Source organism: Peromyscus maniculatus, chromosome 12 (genome assembly GCF_049852395.1).
Source record: "Peromyscus maniculatus bairdii isolate BWxNUB_F1_BW_parent chromosome 12, HU_Pman_BW_mat_3.1, whole genome shotgun sequence".
NCBI classification, from domain to species: domain Eukaryota; kingdom Metazoa; phylum Chordata; class Mammalia; order Rodentia; family Cricetidae; genus Peromyscus; species Peromyscus maniculatus.
The window spans coordinates 9,433,842-9,450,427 of record NC_134863.1 but is presented as its reverse complement, the minus strand read 5'-3'; the positions used below and the strand labels follow the sequence as shown (position 1 = coordinate 9,450,427).

The 16,586-nt window shown below is 46.9% G+C and overlaps 1 protein-coding gene across 8 annotated transcripts in view; it reads right to left on the bottom strand.

Annotated features, from left to right (window-relative positions):
* Window positions 1-843: 843 nt before the first annotated feature.
* Window positions 844-16,586, bottom strand: part of Abcc5 (ATP binding cassette subfamily C member 5) — a 94,032-nt gene continuing 78,289 nt past the window's right edge. For all 8 annotated transcript variants that reach the window (XM_042259073.2, XM_006987769.4, XM_042259075.2 and 5 more), the window contains 5 exons: window positions 13,030-13,189; window positions 7,971-8,049; window positions 6,530-6,643; window positions 5,666-5,830; window positions 844-2,222 (listed from right to left, as the gene is read on the bottom strand). In XM_042259073.2, the coding sequence (XP_042115007.1) occupies window positions 2,121-2,222; window positions 5,666-5,830; window positions 6,530-6,643; window positions 7,971-8,049; window positions 13,030-13,189 (620 nt within the window). In that variant the 3' untranslated portion in view covers window positions 844-2,120. The remainder of the gene's footprint in view (window positions 2,223-5,665; window positions 5,831-6,529; window positions 6,644-7,970; window positions 8,050-13,029; window positions 13,190-16,586) is intronic.

The following is a 16,586-nucleotide window of genomic DNA, read 5'->3' as shown; positions in this document are numbered from 1 at the left end:
GGAAATGAGCCTCGGTACAGCATATAAGTTAATAGAATGGGTGAATTTAAGTGATAAGAGCTAGTTAGAAACAAAGCTAAGCTAAGGCCGAGCTTTCATAAATAATAATAAATCTCTGAATAATAAATTTCAGAGCTGTCTGTGGGACAAAGAAAGACTCAGTGCAGGGTCTCACTATGTAGCCTTGGCCAGCATGGCATTCACTATGTAGACCAGGCTATGTAGACCATGGTCTCAAACTCAGAGCTCGACCTGCCTCTGCCTCCCAAGTGCTGGGATCAAAGGTGTGCGCCACCACACTTTCCCAATAGTAACTTATTTTAAAAAGCAATTGGGCTAGGCCTAAGAGATAATTTCTATTGGTTGGTGGCAGAATCAATATTAAACTAACAATTTAAGGTTTTTTTTTTTTTTTTTACTGTATTCAATACAATACGAAAGCTTTAGGATGAGTATCCTTCTGAAAGGAAGACGATTCTCGTTGGGTTGGTCTGAATGAAGTGGATGAAAAGGCAGTCACCTCGCTTCAGCTGCTGCACGCACGCCCTCAACAGTTACTTGATTTTAAACACACATCTCCCCGCCCGCTCCCTCTTCCCGCGCTGACCTCTCCCAGCAGCGGGAGTGCCCCCCTTGGTGGCCACACCGAGGAAGGCAGGCTACAGAGAGACTCAAGGCCCCTCACACATGGCTGGGCGTATCTGGGTCCCACGGCCCCTTGCCAACAACCCTTTGCAGATGTAACTTCATCATCGGGTGCTGGGACCCAGGGCTCTAGTACCACAGAGCCCTTCAGAAGCACCTCACTCCCTTCCCAGAGAACTGTTTTATACAACCAGAGTCTTACAAATCCAAAATAATTTTATTCACTTTTCCAGATCTTTGCTCTCATAAGTGTTTAGCAAACATGCTAAGGCGACTGGGTGTCGAGTGGGTCACGACATGCGACGCTGACCACTGGACTGAGGATAGAGGCAACCACACCCACCCAAGCTACGGCCCCAGAGCGCAGGGGGTCTGCGGGAGCACACCAAACCACACAGCAATCAGCAACCTGAGGTAGGTCTCTTTACAGTACGAAAGACTTCTACACCAGTGAAGCCACTGGCTAGCAAGAGCTGCTGAGGGCCGCAGACTCTGCAGGGGAGACTGACACGAGGACGGACGGACCCCACAACCCTGAGCCCCGTCACTGAACTCTGGAGGTGTGGGATCAGGCAAAAGAAAATGCCACCTACAACAGCAGCAGTGGACCCCAGGGCTGGGAACCAACTGGCCGAAGAGCCGGAGCTCTGTGGTGGCCAGCGTTAGGAACCTGAAGCACGGGACACTGGAACAGTCTGGATCTGGTTTAGAAACAACAGCAGGAGGAGGAAGGCAGAAAGAAACTCTCCTCTCCGAGGAATGCCGGGGTCCTCATTCCTGAGAGGGAAAAGGGTGGGCTTGGCCCCACTGCTCTAACATAAACATAAGAGACACCAGGACAGGAAAGCAGGAGCCCTGAGAATTCACGGTGCTCTGCAAGGCCTCCCTCGGCCCAGCTGCACTGGGTTCCCACTGCAGAGCCCGAGGAGCAGGCCTGGAGGGACCACTGCTGCCTCGTGTCCTCCGGACACCTCGAAAGCCCAGCCCCGTGAAACGACCAGCAGGAGAAGGAGACGCTGCCTTTCCCACAGCTAGGAGCAAACGGGACCTCTAGTGCAGTCGGCTGTACAAAACGATAGAAATGAATGGGCACTGCTGTTAGACAGTGCTCGCTTTTAATAGAAAATAAACCGCTTACATTTTTACTGTAAATATAGGCTATGTACAGAATTATATATAGACATAGCTACACATATAAAGCTTCATTATAGGCCACTGATACATTTATAGTAATGGTTCCCTGAACCTCTTAAGAGTGCAATTAAGAACAAAAACTAAATTTCATTTACGTGAATAGGGAATAAATACAATAATCAAAATATGATTTTCCCTAAAAGTGAAACACACAGCTAGTCCTGAACTGTTGTGTGAGAGATAAAACTGGGAAAGGCAAAGTTTCAGCAGGGCAGGATGAGGGGTCCAAACCAGGAGGAGAATGGCGATGCTCAGAGGAGGAGACTTCACCGAGGGAGGAGTTAACCCTTGACAGCCACCTTGTTCTCTGCCGCGGCGAACATAGCGTAGAACCTCGAACTGTCGTTGGACAGGAGGACCGATGGGGTGTCAAACTCCACCACCTGCAAAGAGGAGACATGTCAGGGTGTGGCCGTGGGAAGGTCCCGTGGACTCTGAGCAATGGCGGCAGGCCTCAAAGCCCTGGGGCGGAGCAGAGAACCCCTGAGCTGGCCTGCAGTACCCGGGAGTGAGGGGAGGGCGGAGAGAATGGTGTAGGCTTCCTCACCAACAACCCGATTCTCTCCTCTGTGGGAATAAAGAAATCCATCAGGATGGCTCTATGGTTCTATAATATAAAGTACCGGGGGTTGGGGACCACAGCTCAAGTTGAGGCAAGTGGATCTGACTCCCGTCAGAGAGGAAGAACCCAGGATACGTAGGTGGCGGAGAGAAAAAGGAAGCAGGGGGTCCACATGTCCCGTGTCCACTCCTATGGCGGACCTTGGACGGCAGAGGTCTACTTCACGTGAACGAGGCCATCACCCGCAGGGCCCGCCTCTAGTTACGGCAGCTATAAACCTGAGTTAGCTTTGCCCGTCTCCTCTGCCTGGAACGAAGGCACGGGACACAGCCATGGCCTGAGAGGTGGCGGGGGATCCCTGCCAGGGCCCCTAGCCGAGGCCAGCAAGTTAATGGGGAGGAGCATCAGGAGAAGGGGTCTATCATTTAGACATGGTGCTGAGGTGTGGGCTGGGTACAGAGATGGCATCCTGTTCCTGAAGACAAAAAACAAGCACTGGCTGCGGGCGACTGCAGAGCCTGGCATGCCTGAGCCGCAGGCTGGCCGTGCACCCACCAGCCCGACACCGAGGAACTCCTCCTCTCCTGGGTATGTCTACGTCTAGGGCAGAAGCATCACCTGTTGGGAGTCTGTGTGAATGTGTGAGAAAACCGCTGGGACAGACAATGTGTCACAGTGCTGGTCTTCTCGGGGGTGCTGCGGGCCGCGGGGGCAAAGGTGTATCAGTGACCTGCAATCTTGGTTTTGCCTTTACACTTGCATACTCTTAAAATGCATCATTTGACAGAAGGAAGAACCCACGTATTATGTGAATGGCACACAGTACCTGCTTTTGCTGAATGTCTGGGTACAAGGATTAGTGTCCACATCTCACTGCTCAGTCTGGGCTCAATGCTTAAGACGAAAAGACCTGACTGCTTTCCAGCAAGGAGACCAAAGCTCAGGAACTTGACCTCTGTAGGGTCAGAGGAAATGATCCAGGGAAGTGAAGGATAGACTTCCTTTGATTTTTTGAGACAGAGTCTCTCTTAGTCCAGGCAGTTTAGTCAGATCCGATGTGTAGCCGAACCTGAACTTCTACCTCTTCTTTCTGCCTCCGAAGTTCCGGGGTCTGTGCCAACATGCCCGCTTTATTCAGCAAACTCACACGCTTGTGAATGCTGGGCCAACACCAACTGCCATGCCTTCCTGGCCCAGAGTCTCTCTTAAAGAACCAATCACTTGCCCGGCGGTGGTAGTGCAGGCCTTTAATCCCAGCACTCGGGAGGCAGAGGCAGGTGAGGCTAGCCTGGGCTACAAACTGAGTTCTAGGACAGCCAGGGCTGCTACACAGAGAAACCCAGTCTTGAAAAACCAAAACCAAAAGCCAACCAATCACTCTAGGACCAGACATGGTGGCACTCACTTTAATCCCAGCACTCTTGAGGCAGAGGCAGGAATCTCCGTGAGTTTAAACTAGCCTGGTCTACAGAGTGAGTTCCAGGGCCAACTAAGGCCTTAAAAACAGAACAAAACAAACTCTAAAATAGTAACAAGCTTCTCCTAGAGACAAAACAGTCTGGATCAGAGTTTTTAAAATGGAATTTCCCAGGTTTTCTTGTCTACCTTTTAAAAAAGGTGTGTTCTATTTAATGTCCACACACACAGTGATAGCCCTTCATATCAAATGTATGGGGAATCTCGGTATAAGAATAACTCAAACAAGGAGTGTCCTGGGTAGTTTGATGACGTAGGCTAGAGTCATCTGGGAGGAGGAAACCTCAGTTGAGAAGAAGCCTCCATAAGATCAGTCTGTAGGCAAGCCTGTACGGCATTTTCTTAATTAGTGATTGATGGGCCCAGCATTGTGGGTGGTGCCATCCCTGACTGGTGGTCCTGGGTTCTATAAGAAGGCAGGCTGAGCAAGCCATGTGGAGCAAGCCAGTAAGCAGCTCCCCTCCGTGGCCTCTGTATCAGCTCCTGCCTCAGGTTCCTGCCCGGTGTGAGTTCCTGTCCTGACTTCCTCCAGTGATGAACAGTGATGTAGAAGTCTAACCCAAATAAATCCTTTCCTCTCCAACTTGCTTTTGGTCATGGTGCTTCATTACAGCAATAGTAACCTTAACTAAGACAGATAACCACAGAATATTAATGTTAAAATGACTTCGATATAAGGAAAAAATAATTTAACTTTAAACTTTCTCAACTCAGCTCTCAAGATTAGGCAGGGCCTGCTCTATCAATGGTTCTCTTGAGATGTCCCACAAACCACAGGACAGTGTGGCATCAGAGGGAGTCACTGGTCTGAGTTCGGTGCAGCCTTGGACTTCTCTAACACACAGTGAGAGAATTCTCTCTGCTCCTTCTCATTGTGAGGAAGAACTGACCACTGAAGATGAGACACAACTCACCGAGCACTGAGCATGTCACAGACTAAATAAACACTCAGTAAAAGCAGATATTGTGGTGCCATTATTACTGTATTTTATAATATGTCTATATTATAATATGTAATATTATTATGTAAGAAGCCAAGTCACCCACCACACGTGGCTTATTTCTCACAAACACAAAAGAGGTATTCATCCACATAACTGTACTTGGCAACTAGCTGTTGTGCAAGGAACTACAACAGTGAGCACTAACGGGGACCCGCAGATGAGTGAGACCGAGTCCCTGCCTTGGAGAGCTTGTAGGGGGTCTGCCGAGTACCATACAAATGGGGTGAAAGGTCTACAATGGACAGACGGGTAAGGCCCCAGGGGGTTTGTGGAAGCTTTGACATTTAAGTCATGTCCTCTCTAGGGACAGGCAGGTTTTAAGCTGGCAGATGGAACAGTCTGTGTAAAGACGAAGAGGAAACCACACAGGATACACAGGCAATGGCATCCGAGTGTGACGTGAAGAAGGCTGGGCTGGGACCAGACCATGGGAAAGTGGAGGAACTGGAGAAATTTGGCACCACCACATGGTAGCAAAAAGCAAACCAAGGTTGTTGGCTGTTTTCGGGGGCTCTGAGAAATCCCTGTGCGTGTGACTGAGTCACTAAAGTGCATGTGCTCTCTGGCCTATGTTACTCTTACAAGCCACAGGACAGTAAGTCACAAAAGCATCACCTGAGGCAGGAGGCACCTGTCTGATCAGCAAGAGCCAGAATGAAGTTCTATGGCTGCTAACTGAATGCCCAGACACATGATGATGACAGGCGGCCCCTCCATGACAGGAGCCTCTTTTCTTCCCAGACAAGGCCCCACATCAAACTGAAGCTCCTGAGGAGCCTACTACCTGTCCCTGGGCCAGCACCATAATCCTATCGGAGCCCAGAACTGTGTGCAGGCGATGGGCAATGGTCAGCATGGTGCAGTCTGCAAACGCTTCCCGGATGGTCTCTTGAATCAGTAAATCCGTCTCTGTGTCCATAGCAGCTGTGGCTTCGTCCAAAATCAGAATCTGCCAGGGAAGCAGAGGACAAACGGATCCAATGACTTCCTTAAGCACTGTTGTTAATCTCAGTTTCCTAAAGTGCATTTCGGTATTTAAATCCCAGACTACGTACTATTATTAACTGGTAGGTTCACACATATTTGTGAAAATGCCCTTTGCTTAGAATTTACAGAACCCAGGTTTTGCTCAGTTTCTACAAACAGAACAGACACGTGTGACAGGGTCTGATCAAACACTCCCACTTTCTCTGTGGCCTTCATGTGTAGGTCAGCTTTTCTAGACATCCTGTCCTGTTTGTAAAATGAGGGTCCAGGAGGGGTTCCACCTGGTAACGTCTCCTGCAGCCTTTATTCTGCTGGGTCTGTAGTTCTGTGTGTATTCATTAGGCAGAAACAAAGTTGTCCTTCAATTCCAAAGGCTTGGGGGAAGTCGAAAAATACACAAAGGGGCCGTGATGAAGAATGTGCTCAACATACAATACAATACACACCCACACCCACGCACGCACGCACGCACGCACGCACGCACGCACACACGCAAAAGCTTGAAGATGATCCCTCAAACCAGTCAGCCAAGCGGTGTTAAGAGTCACTTAGACACTGCGGTCAGGAAGCACCGCTGGGCTCAGGGTCAGTGCCCCGAGGCAGGGCTGCGCCCCGGGGCTCCAGCTCTCCAGCACCTCAGGCCAGCTGCTGCGCACCTCACCTTACAGTGACGCAGCAGGGCCCTGGCTATGCACAGCAGCTGCCGCTCCCCAACTGAGAAGTTGTCCCCATTCTCCATCACTTCCGATTCAAGTTTCAGAGGTAGCTGGGCAATCTAGAAAGAGACAGAGGTTAGACGTGTGAAGCTACAAACCACACCACTGGGAAATCCAGGGTAACTAGCCAGGGGTGGTGGCTCACACCTATGACCTAGCACTTGGGAGCAGGAAGAGTGTAAGTTCAAGCCAGCATAGACTACATGGTGAGACCCTATCTTAAACAGTCCCACCCTTACTAGGAAAGAACTTATTCTGAAGGAGATGAAAAAGAATGACTTTGGTCATCTGAAAGATCCACGTGGTCACACATGCACCAGGACCTGTATTTTCTAAGGCAGTTCATTTTGCAATATATGATTCTGTTAGTTTCATTCCATGAAACTATCCCAGAAATTTAAGATGCTGTTGGATGGTGGGCCCTTATGTTTGGTTCTAAAAATAGTTTTGCAGGAGATGGGGTCCCACTCCTGAAGTCCAAAGCCTTTTCTTTTTCTAAACATCTTGGAATCTACTCTTCATATGAAACTGAGGCTACTTGATGGAGGATGGAAGCAAGGCTCATCTAACTGATCGGGGCAGTGGGCACTGAACTCAGGCTACTGCCCCACTCAAGATCAGTGGTGCCCATCTGCAGACTGGCTGCTGGCAAGGGTCTGCTGGGTTGCTCCATGACCTATGATCTATGTATGGTACATTGCATGTTACAGAATCAGCAATAAATTACAGGTCTTTTGTGTATATATGGATGTTATACTATTTTTGTTTGGTTGGGTTTTTTCATTTTTTTGAGATAGGGTTTCTCTGTGTAGCCTTGGCTGTCCTGGAACTCACTATGTGGACCAGGCTGTCCTGGAATTCAGAGATTCTCCTGCCTCTGCCTCTCCAGTGCTGGGATCAAAGGTGTGCGCCACCACACCCAGCAGATGTTATACTATTATAATTGATAGAAATTAAGTTCTGACTAGCTAACATTAATACATTCTTAGTCAATGGAGAGTGTAGGGCCCATATGGCCATGAGCAATGTGAGAGGTGGGGCCGAGAGACCAACTTTGTGTGTGTGTGTGTGTGTGTGTGTGTGTGTGGTATTCTGCAAGTGTGGAGGGAGTTGGTTCTCTTCTTCCTCCCCATGGATCCTTGACCTTGAACTCAAAGGTTAGGTTTGGTGGCATGCACCTCCACCAGCTAAGCAGCTCTGAGGATGAGACACTGACTTTGGGATGCACGTGGAATGCCTGCAGACTCCTGCTTGGAAGTACTTTTCTCCAGACCTCCTGGAGTGGGATTGGGATGGCTGCTGGAGAAGTGGGAGCAGAAAAGAGTGAGCAGTGTTCCCACAGCCAGCCCTGAGACTCCAGCACAGTCCTCCCCCAGTTCCACTTACACATTCCTTCATGTGTGTCCTCTCTAGAGCATCCCAGATCTGGTCTTCCGTGTACTGGTTGAAGGGGTCCAGATTTGATCTAGGGAGAAGGACAAGAGAAACTGCTCAGAGGCCAGTGCTTAACAAACCACATTCCAATGGCTGTCTGTGGCTAAACAAACGCGCACAGAAAACTGGATTCCAACTCCACAGGTCACAGGACAACCTGAGACTGGGCTCCCTGCTCTATAAACTTTACTATGCAAAGAGTATAAGTTAGCTGTAAAAGAATGTATAAATAAAGATATGAAAACACAAAGAAACACCAGTATGATGATGGTATAAAACCTCCAATGACACCTAGAAACATGATATCCTTCAGATATGTCTTTATGTACAAATGTGGAAAAATGCCTTCTTTTCCCCTCACTTTTTATTAGTTCTTTGAGAATTTCATATAATTTAGTATTTTGTTTGATCATATTCACCTCTTCACCCCAGCTCCTCCCAGGTCCATGCCCCATTCACAACCCAGCCACTTGCGTCCTTTAAGTCATCAGGTACAATCGGTGTTGCCTACATACTCTTACAGGTACAGCCTCCACTGGAGCGTGGTCTCCCAGGGGCTCCTTAGCTGAGAACAGCCATTCTGTGCCCACTTCCCCTCTCCACACCCCCAACTCCTTGAGGAAAGATGAAAAAGAACCATCCAGCTCTTTCCCGAGGCCCTCTTGGCTCAAGCCAGTCCTCGCTGACACCCACTGACCTGAAGAAACACTCTGCACCAGGCAACCCACAGCCATTACACTTTCCTATGATCCAGAGATGGCAACAGAAACCAAGAACAGGAACACCCAACAAAGACAAGACCAGATATCAACATCTAATTTCACCTTAATTATCCCAACCCCAGATGCCTACACACCAGCACAAAACTCGGCCATTAACAGCCAGGACAGTACGTCTCCACCAGAATGTGTGACCCTAACACACTAAGTCCCTAGATATGCAATACAGCTGAAGCCCAAGACAAAGTCTTCAAAACAGTAACTGTGAATATGCTCAAGGACCTTAGAGAGGATATGAATAAATCCCTCAATGAAGTCTGTGCAGACACAAATGCTTGAATGGGACAATGAAAACAATTCAAGACATGAAAGTAGAATTTAACAAAGAAATAGACTAATTAAAGAAAGCCCACAATGGGATAAAACTAGAAATTTAGGAAGTCAAACAAAAACTTCAGAGGCAAGCCTCACCCCAGAGCACAAGAGATGACTCTCAGGCATTGAAGACATGATAGAAAGATAACGCTGAATGCAAGTACAGAACAAGAAAATTCAAAATCCGGGACAATGAAAACACTAAACTATAAATAACAGGAATAGAGGGAGGAGAGAAAACCCAGGTCAGAGGAACAAAAATATTTTCAACAAAATCATAGAACAAAATTCCTTCCCCTAACCTAAGGAAGGAGGCACCTTTAAAAGTCTAAGGAACATACAGACCACCAAATAGACAGGACCAGACAAGAAAGTCCCCACGACACATACTAATCAAACATTAAACATAGAGAATAAAGAGTATTAAAAGCTGTAAGGGGGGAAAAAAACAACATATAAACACAGACCCAATAGAATAACACCCAACTTCTCAATGGAGACTCTAAAAGCTGGAAGGGCCTGAATGGATGTTCTAAACTCTAAAAGAGCACAGATGCCAGCCGCAATACTATTAATCACAAGATGAGGAAAGAATGAAGAAAAACATCCCACGATAAAGCCAGGTTCAAGCAGTATCTATCAACCCAGATCTACAGAAGGCACTAGAAGGAAAACTTCAACCCTACTAGGTTAACCATACCCAAGAAAACACAAATAATAGACAATCCCAGACCATTAATCAAAACAGGGGGACCCACACCACAACAAAATAACAGAAATTAATGAACACTATCATTAATAACTCTCAATATTAATGGTATCAATTCACTAATAAAAGAAATAGACTAACAGAATGAATCAGAAAACAGGATCCATCCTTCTGCCACTGTCTCTGTGAGTGGCAGCATGCACAGGGCCTGTAAAGGTTCAGGCCAGATGGGGTCCTATTGCTGAGATGGGGAAATAGACATACACTCCCATCCCCAAGCAAGAAGCTATCTCCAATTGAGAAAGCTTCTCCAAGGGAATCTCAACCGGCACATAAACCACACTCAAAGGCAGGCTCCATGCCCAGCAGTCGGTGGCCAACGCAGAATGAACTCAAAGGTACTTCTGGATATTTTTTTGTCACATAGTACTTTGGTTTTTTTTTGTGTGTGTGTGTGTTTTGTTTTTTTTAAATCTTACAGGTCTTTTGCCTGTATATTATAGTTTCCAATTATGTATTTTTATGGGTTTTGTGCATGTGTGTGTGTCTGCATATGTATGCTTTTTCCCTTCTTTATTAGTTTGTTTTGTTTATTCTTATCTTTTTATTGTCCATTTGTTTTCTTGAGAGAGGGAAAAACAAGGTGTGAAGTTGGAAGAGTAAGGAGGTGGGAGGATTTGGCAGGAGATGAGGGAGTGGAAATTGATCAGAACATGTTGTGTTAAAAAAACTTTATTAAAAGCCACCTACATCACAGAACTCATGCTCACAGACTATTCAAAATGAACACTGTATGGTTTGATCTCACAGAGCTGCAGGGAAGCAGCAGCAGCAGCAGCAGCAAAGACCAGAGTCAGGGCCGCACTCATTCCCTGTTCTACATCCTCAGAAGGACCCACTGTGACGTGTGTACAAACCCTAGAGACACCCGAATAGCATACTTCTTGCTCCACATTTTGGCTGAGAACCCGCTGAATCTTCAGGGAATTTTTCTTCAAGGGACATCTGCAAAGACCTATAGGTGATAGCTGAGTTAAAGCATTTGTGATGATTCCACGGTGATGGGCAGAAGTCTCTAAAACTAGCCCCCAATAAAATACCTAGTCCTGAAAAAGACCTAAGCCCCAAACTCCAACACCCGGCAGTGAAGTAAGACAACCTTCATTCTCCTTTGTTGTCACTTATATGAACTTGTTATCAGGTACCCAAGTTGATTCAGTATAATCAAGAGCTCCAGGACATGACATCCAAATTCAGTAGGAGAAAATGCTAAAATAAGCGCCCTTAGAATAGTGTTGAGAATTCAACTTATTTATCGCCTACAGTAAATGTCTGCATGCCTACAGATTTTGTTTAATCTATCACACCTTCAATGTAAAGTGACCTACAGGAATTGATGAGGATTTTCATTAAGTACGAGGCATGGTGGCACGCATCTTATCTCTGAGTTGGAGGATAGCCCAATTTACAAAACCAGTTCCAGGACAGTCAACACTTCAAAGTGAGCTGCTGTCTTTTGAAAAAAGAAAAGAGAAAGAAAGAAAGAAAGAAAGAAAGGAAGGAAGGAAGGAAGGAAGGAAGGAAGGAAGGAAGGAAGGAAGGAGAGGAAGATTAGGTCATGAGGATGGGGCTTTGATGACAGGATTAGCGTCCTTTTAAGAGAAGACTCACACGGCTCTCCTGCATGTGGCATCAAGTCCACGGGAAGACAGGACAGGACAAGGAAGAAGACCCTTATGACACACCAATCTCAGACTTCTCAGACGCCAGAACTGTGAGAAATTTCCGTGAATCAAGCTTCCCGGGATGTGGTATTTTATTACAGCAGCCTGATCAGATGAAGGTATGATCTGCATACCTTCATTCAAGGTACAAGGCACACCTTGAATGAGTTCAAATGCTGTTCTGAAGAACAAGACATCTAGTTTCAAAGGCAAGTCCAAAATTAGGTTGATACCTTTTTTTTTTAAATAGGAAATTCAACATTACTTTTGGATGATTGTAAAATAAGGAGCACCATCTAGGCTCTTCTATATAGTTTTTATTTCCAAAGAAAGGCAATTTGATTAGAAGTGGACACAAATCATGGGAATCCCTAAATTTTAGGCAGCAGTTTAAGGATAAAGATAGAAAAGATGATTTTCTTCCTAATTTCAGAAAGAAGGTAATTTGAGACTAAGCATCAAAGATGGAAAAATCTCAAATACATCAGACTCTGTGCCTGCCAAGGGAAGAATGAGGAAGAGAAGCATGGCTCCCAGGCGGACTGGCAGCCTTGCACAGTCCTGGCTTGAGCAGCATGAGACGGACAAGATCAACTCTCAGATACGGGCTCACTGACTGACTCACTTGAAGCACCGCTTGTACTGCCCACTGCCAAGCATGGCTTCACCTGCTACCTGGACAGAATGACCCGGAGAAACAGCTGAAACCACGGGTCGCTGCCCTCGGAACCTGACCACAAAAGCTTACCCCTGTCAACTCTAACAGACGCCTTTGGAAACCAACCGCCCTGCAGCTAACCACCATGCCAGCTTCTGTTTGCCAGCCTGCTGGCCTCACCCTGAGGTTACAGCACATAAAGTGAGCATGCACACTGGACTCGGGACCAAAGCCTTTCAGGAGCTGTCCTGGCTCTGGTCCACCAGTGACATTTCCTCCCTATCACTCTCACTGGTGTTAGGTTCAGTTCCCCGGCACCAGAAAGAAGGAAAAAAATAAATAAATAAAGTTAGTTGAAAACGAAAGAGCGGATGGGTGATGAGTGGTAGCACCGGAAGGCACCACTAGACTGGCAGTTCTCAGCCCGCAGAGCAGAGGTGGCATGACCGCGGAACACGGAGAACCACGATGGGATACCATCTGAGCTCGTGTCTCTGACCAGGCTTGGAACTCACAGTGTGCTTAGGAATTTATCCAATCGGCACCACGACAGGCCTTCAAAGTATCCCCATTTCAGGGGCGAGAAAACAGGCTTAAGTTAAAAGTCCATGGGACAGAAACCTGAGTCAGTCTCTCTGACCTCTGGACCCCCTGGGGCAGAGCCTTGCTGGGGCAGTTAATTAAGCAGCACGCACAGCAGAAGCTGGTTCGTCAGTCACTGCAATAGAAACCCTAGAATCGTGAGAAACACTGGACCCAAGGAATGGGGTTTCCATCCGGGTGATGGCTCTGGATCCTCCAGTCCTCCCAGAGGTCAGGTTCTCACCTGACAGTGCCACTGAACAGGACTGGCTCCTGAGGGATGATGGAGAGTTTGCTTCGGAGGTCGGCCAGGCCGATGTCACTGATTCGCACTCCATCGATCTTGATGCAGCCTCCGGATAACTCCACCAGCCGGAAGAGGGCCATCCCCAGAGAGGACTTCCCTGGTGAGTCAGAACAAGCAAACAGCAGCTCTGTGAGTAACTTCTGGAAGACAGAACTAGCTCAGTGTGATGGCTAATGTCAAGAACATCTGGAGTCAACTAGAACCTAAACAGCTGGGCACCTACATGAGGGGTTTTCTGGATTGGATCCTTTGAGGGGAGACCCACCCTAAATCTGGGCAACACCCTCTGGAGGCAGCCCACATGAAAGGACATGGAAGAAGGAAGCTTTTGCTTCTTGCCTTCCCTCTCGACGGCAAGTTCATCTATCCAGCAGCTAAGACACCCCTTCGCCTGTGTCAGAGCCTACTTTTTAGGGCGTTCCATGTAGACAGACAGCCATCTGAGCCTTGCGGACAGAAGAACTCCCAGATTCTTGGCCTTCCTGGATGGCAGCCATTGTTGCACCAGCCAGACCACAGCTAATACCGCCCTTCACAAACCTCGTGTACACAGATGCCCATTCTACCAACTCTATTCCGCTAGAGAACCCTGGCTAACACAGGGTGTGGTATCAGGAGTGGCTCTAGAGAAACAGAATCATAAAGATGGATTTCTTCTAATAATTTATTCATTATTTTTATTTCATGTGCATTCATGTTTTGCCTACATGTATGTCTGTCTATGTGAAGGTGAGTTATGAGTTGCTATGTGGGTGCTGGGAATCGAACCCAGGTCCATTGGAAGAGCAGCCGGTGCTCTTAACCACTGAGCCATCTCCAGCCCCAAGGATGTATTTTTTAAGTATCTGAATAGACTATGCAATTTGCCAATACCTACAGTTACTGAAGGCTCTCCTAGAAGAATGGAGCTAGAAGTCCACAGTGTGAGCTATTTAAATACACCACCCCCACTACCCAACTCTACACACAGACCTCCCACATCCTCCTCCAGGGTCTAGCCTGGTGAGCTCCCCTGACCACCTCAGCCACATCTTTTCTGCAACCCTGCAGATCTAGCCTGGGTCCCACAACCAGTGCAGCAGCCTAGTCTGAGGGCAGGATCCTCCTTCCCTATCCCCCAAACTACAGGACTCTCCCACGTCACAGTCAACCTTTCCACACACACTTCCCACCCCACACTCCTGGCTGGGGACGGGAAGCATGTCCTGTGTCAAGGCCAGTCTCCTCTGCCTACCTGATTTCACCCCACCCCAGCTATTTCCAACCTCCAGATCCAACCCAGCTCCACATCATCTCTTCTCCCCAAGCCTGTGTCATCTGCAACAAATTCAGAACTACCAAAATAATAAAGGATGTTCATGTGGCCAGATCTCACCACAGGAACACCAATGATATGAAAAAATCAAGTCTGTGTCTTTTCTCCAAAACGTACCAGTTCTGCAGAAATGCTTGCCAGTGAGAATTCCCAGTGAACTACAGGACACAGACTCACAGGAGCCATCATAACCTCGTCGGAGAACGGAATCAAGGGGAAAGGGCTTGATAAATGCCCGAGTGAAGACCAAAGAAACACAAAAAGGGCTGCTGTAAATGATGGAGACAATTTAAAACTAGAGAATGGAAATCAATTAGGAAATGGAAACACTGAAGAGGACCCATACCACAACAAGGATGGAACTGAAAGTCCCAAAAGCCCAACTGGAAAATGCAAAGGAAACCCTTACAAATAGAATGAGTCAGGCAGAAGACAGAATATCAGTTCTCAAAGATAAAATAGAGGATCTAGACCAAATAATGGATCTGTTCCCTAAGAGGACCAAGAAGATGCCGTAAGAGGCTGCCCAATCTTCTGTCAGAGATCAGGCCTCAGTTTCACTTTTCTGAGACTGAGCAAGCAGTTACTGAGGAAGCCATAAACCAAGGACAATCAAACTTCAATGCCCCCAACAGCAGGGACAAGGGAGACAGCAAATACCAGGCCTGAGCCAGCCTCCACAACAGCTCAAGGTAATAACCAAGTAAGGACAAAGCCTGCAACTGGTCCAGGCCTGTCCCCAAGTGGAAAAACTGTAGCCTTAACCAGCCCCTGACTAGCCCTAGCCAATTAGAACATACTAGTATGACTGCCACTTGCTTAAGTCAATCATATCTGAAATGACCTAACTGCCCTAGGAACTCCCCTTAGCTGCTTTTAAAAGGAGTCTGAGAGCCTCTTCTAGGGTTGTCACCATTTTGCCTTTGTGTAGGAATGATTGGCCCCAGCATGCTGGAATAATAAACGCTCTTGTTGATTGCATACATGAATGGTGGTCTTTTGTGGGACTTCTCTAGGACCCTAACATACCCTGAAGGAACAAAATCCATCTATTTGCAGCCTATTAGAAACACATCTTAGCCGGGCGGTGGTGGCGCACGCCTTTAATCCCAGCACTCGGGAGGCAGAGCCAGGCGGATCTCTGTGAGTTCGAGGCCAGCCTGGGCTACCAAGTGAGTTCCAGGAAAGGCGCAAAGCTACACAGAGAAACCCTGTCTCGAAAAACCAAAAAAAAAAAAAAAAGAAACACATCTTAGCTTTAAAGAGAGGCACTGCCTTAGAGTAAAAGGATGAACAAAAGTACTCCAATCAAATGGGACCAGGAAGCAAGAAGGCATCCCTATTTTTTTTTTGTTTGTTTGTTTGTTTGTTTGTGTTTGGAGACAGGGTTTCTTTGTGGAGTCCTGGCTGTACAGGAACTCAACTCTGCAGACCAGGCTGTCCTTGAACTCAGAGATTCACCTGTCTCTGCCTCCCCAGTGCTGGGAATAAAGGCATGTGTCGCCACTGCCCAGCTGTCATTGCTATCTTAATATCTGACAAAATAGACTTCAAACTAAAACTAATCAGAAGAGGACAAAGGAACAATTCATTCTAATCATGGAAAATTTAACCAAGATGACATCAATATCCTAAACATGCACCAAACACTGGGGCACTCAATTTCATTAGGAAAAAAATCTACTACTGGATTTAAAGAGACACTGTCCATTAATAGAATTAGTGATTTCAATACTTAGAAGGCCAAAGAAGTCATGGAAGAAATAAAATTCCTGAAACTAAATGTAAAGAAAATACAACACAATAAAACTTCTGGGACATACTACAAGGGAAATTTACAGCTCTAAGTGCCTACATTAAAAAAATCAGAAACTACACAAATAAATGGCTTAATGATGCAACTCAAAAAGGTAGAAAAACAAGAACAACCCAATTCCAAATCTAGCTACCTCACTCACAATACACACTCCAAGGATGCATACTGCCATCACATGGCTGTCTGTGTTCTGGATCTTGGCCATCTGTTATGTTTTATCATGGCTCCTCAGATCAACCTTCCTCTGAGACTCTCCAACTGTTGTCCCTTCTACATCACCCTTTTTGCCAACCACAAGAGAGAATGGTTTCAGCCTCCAAACCCTTAACAGCAGTCTAATGGCCTCTGAAAGTGGACTAATGA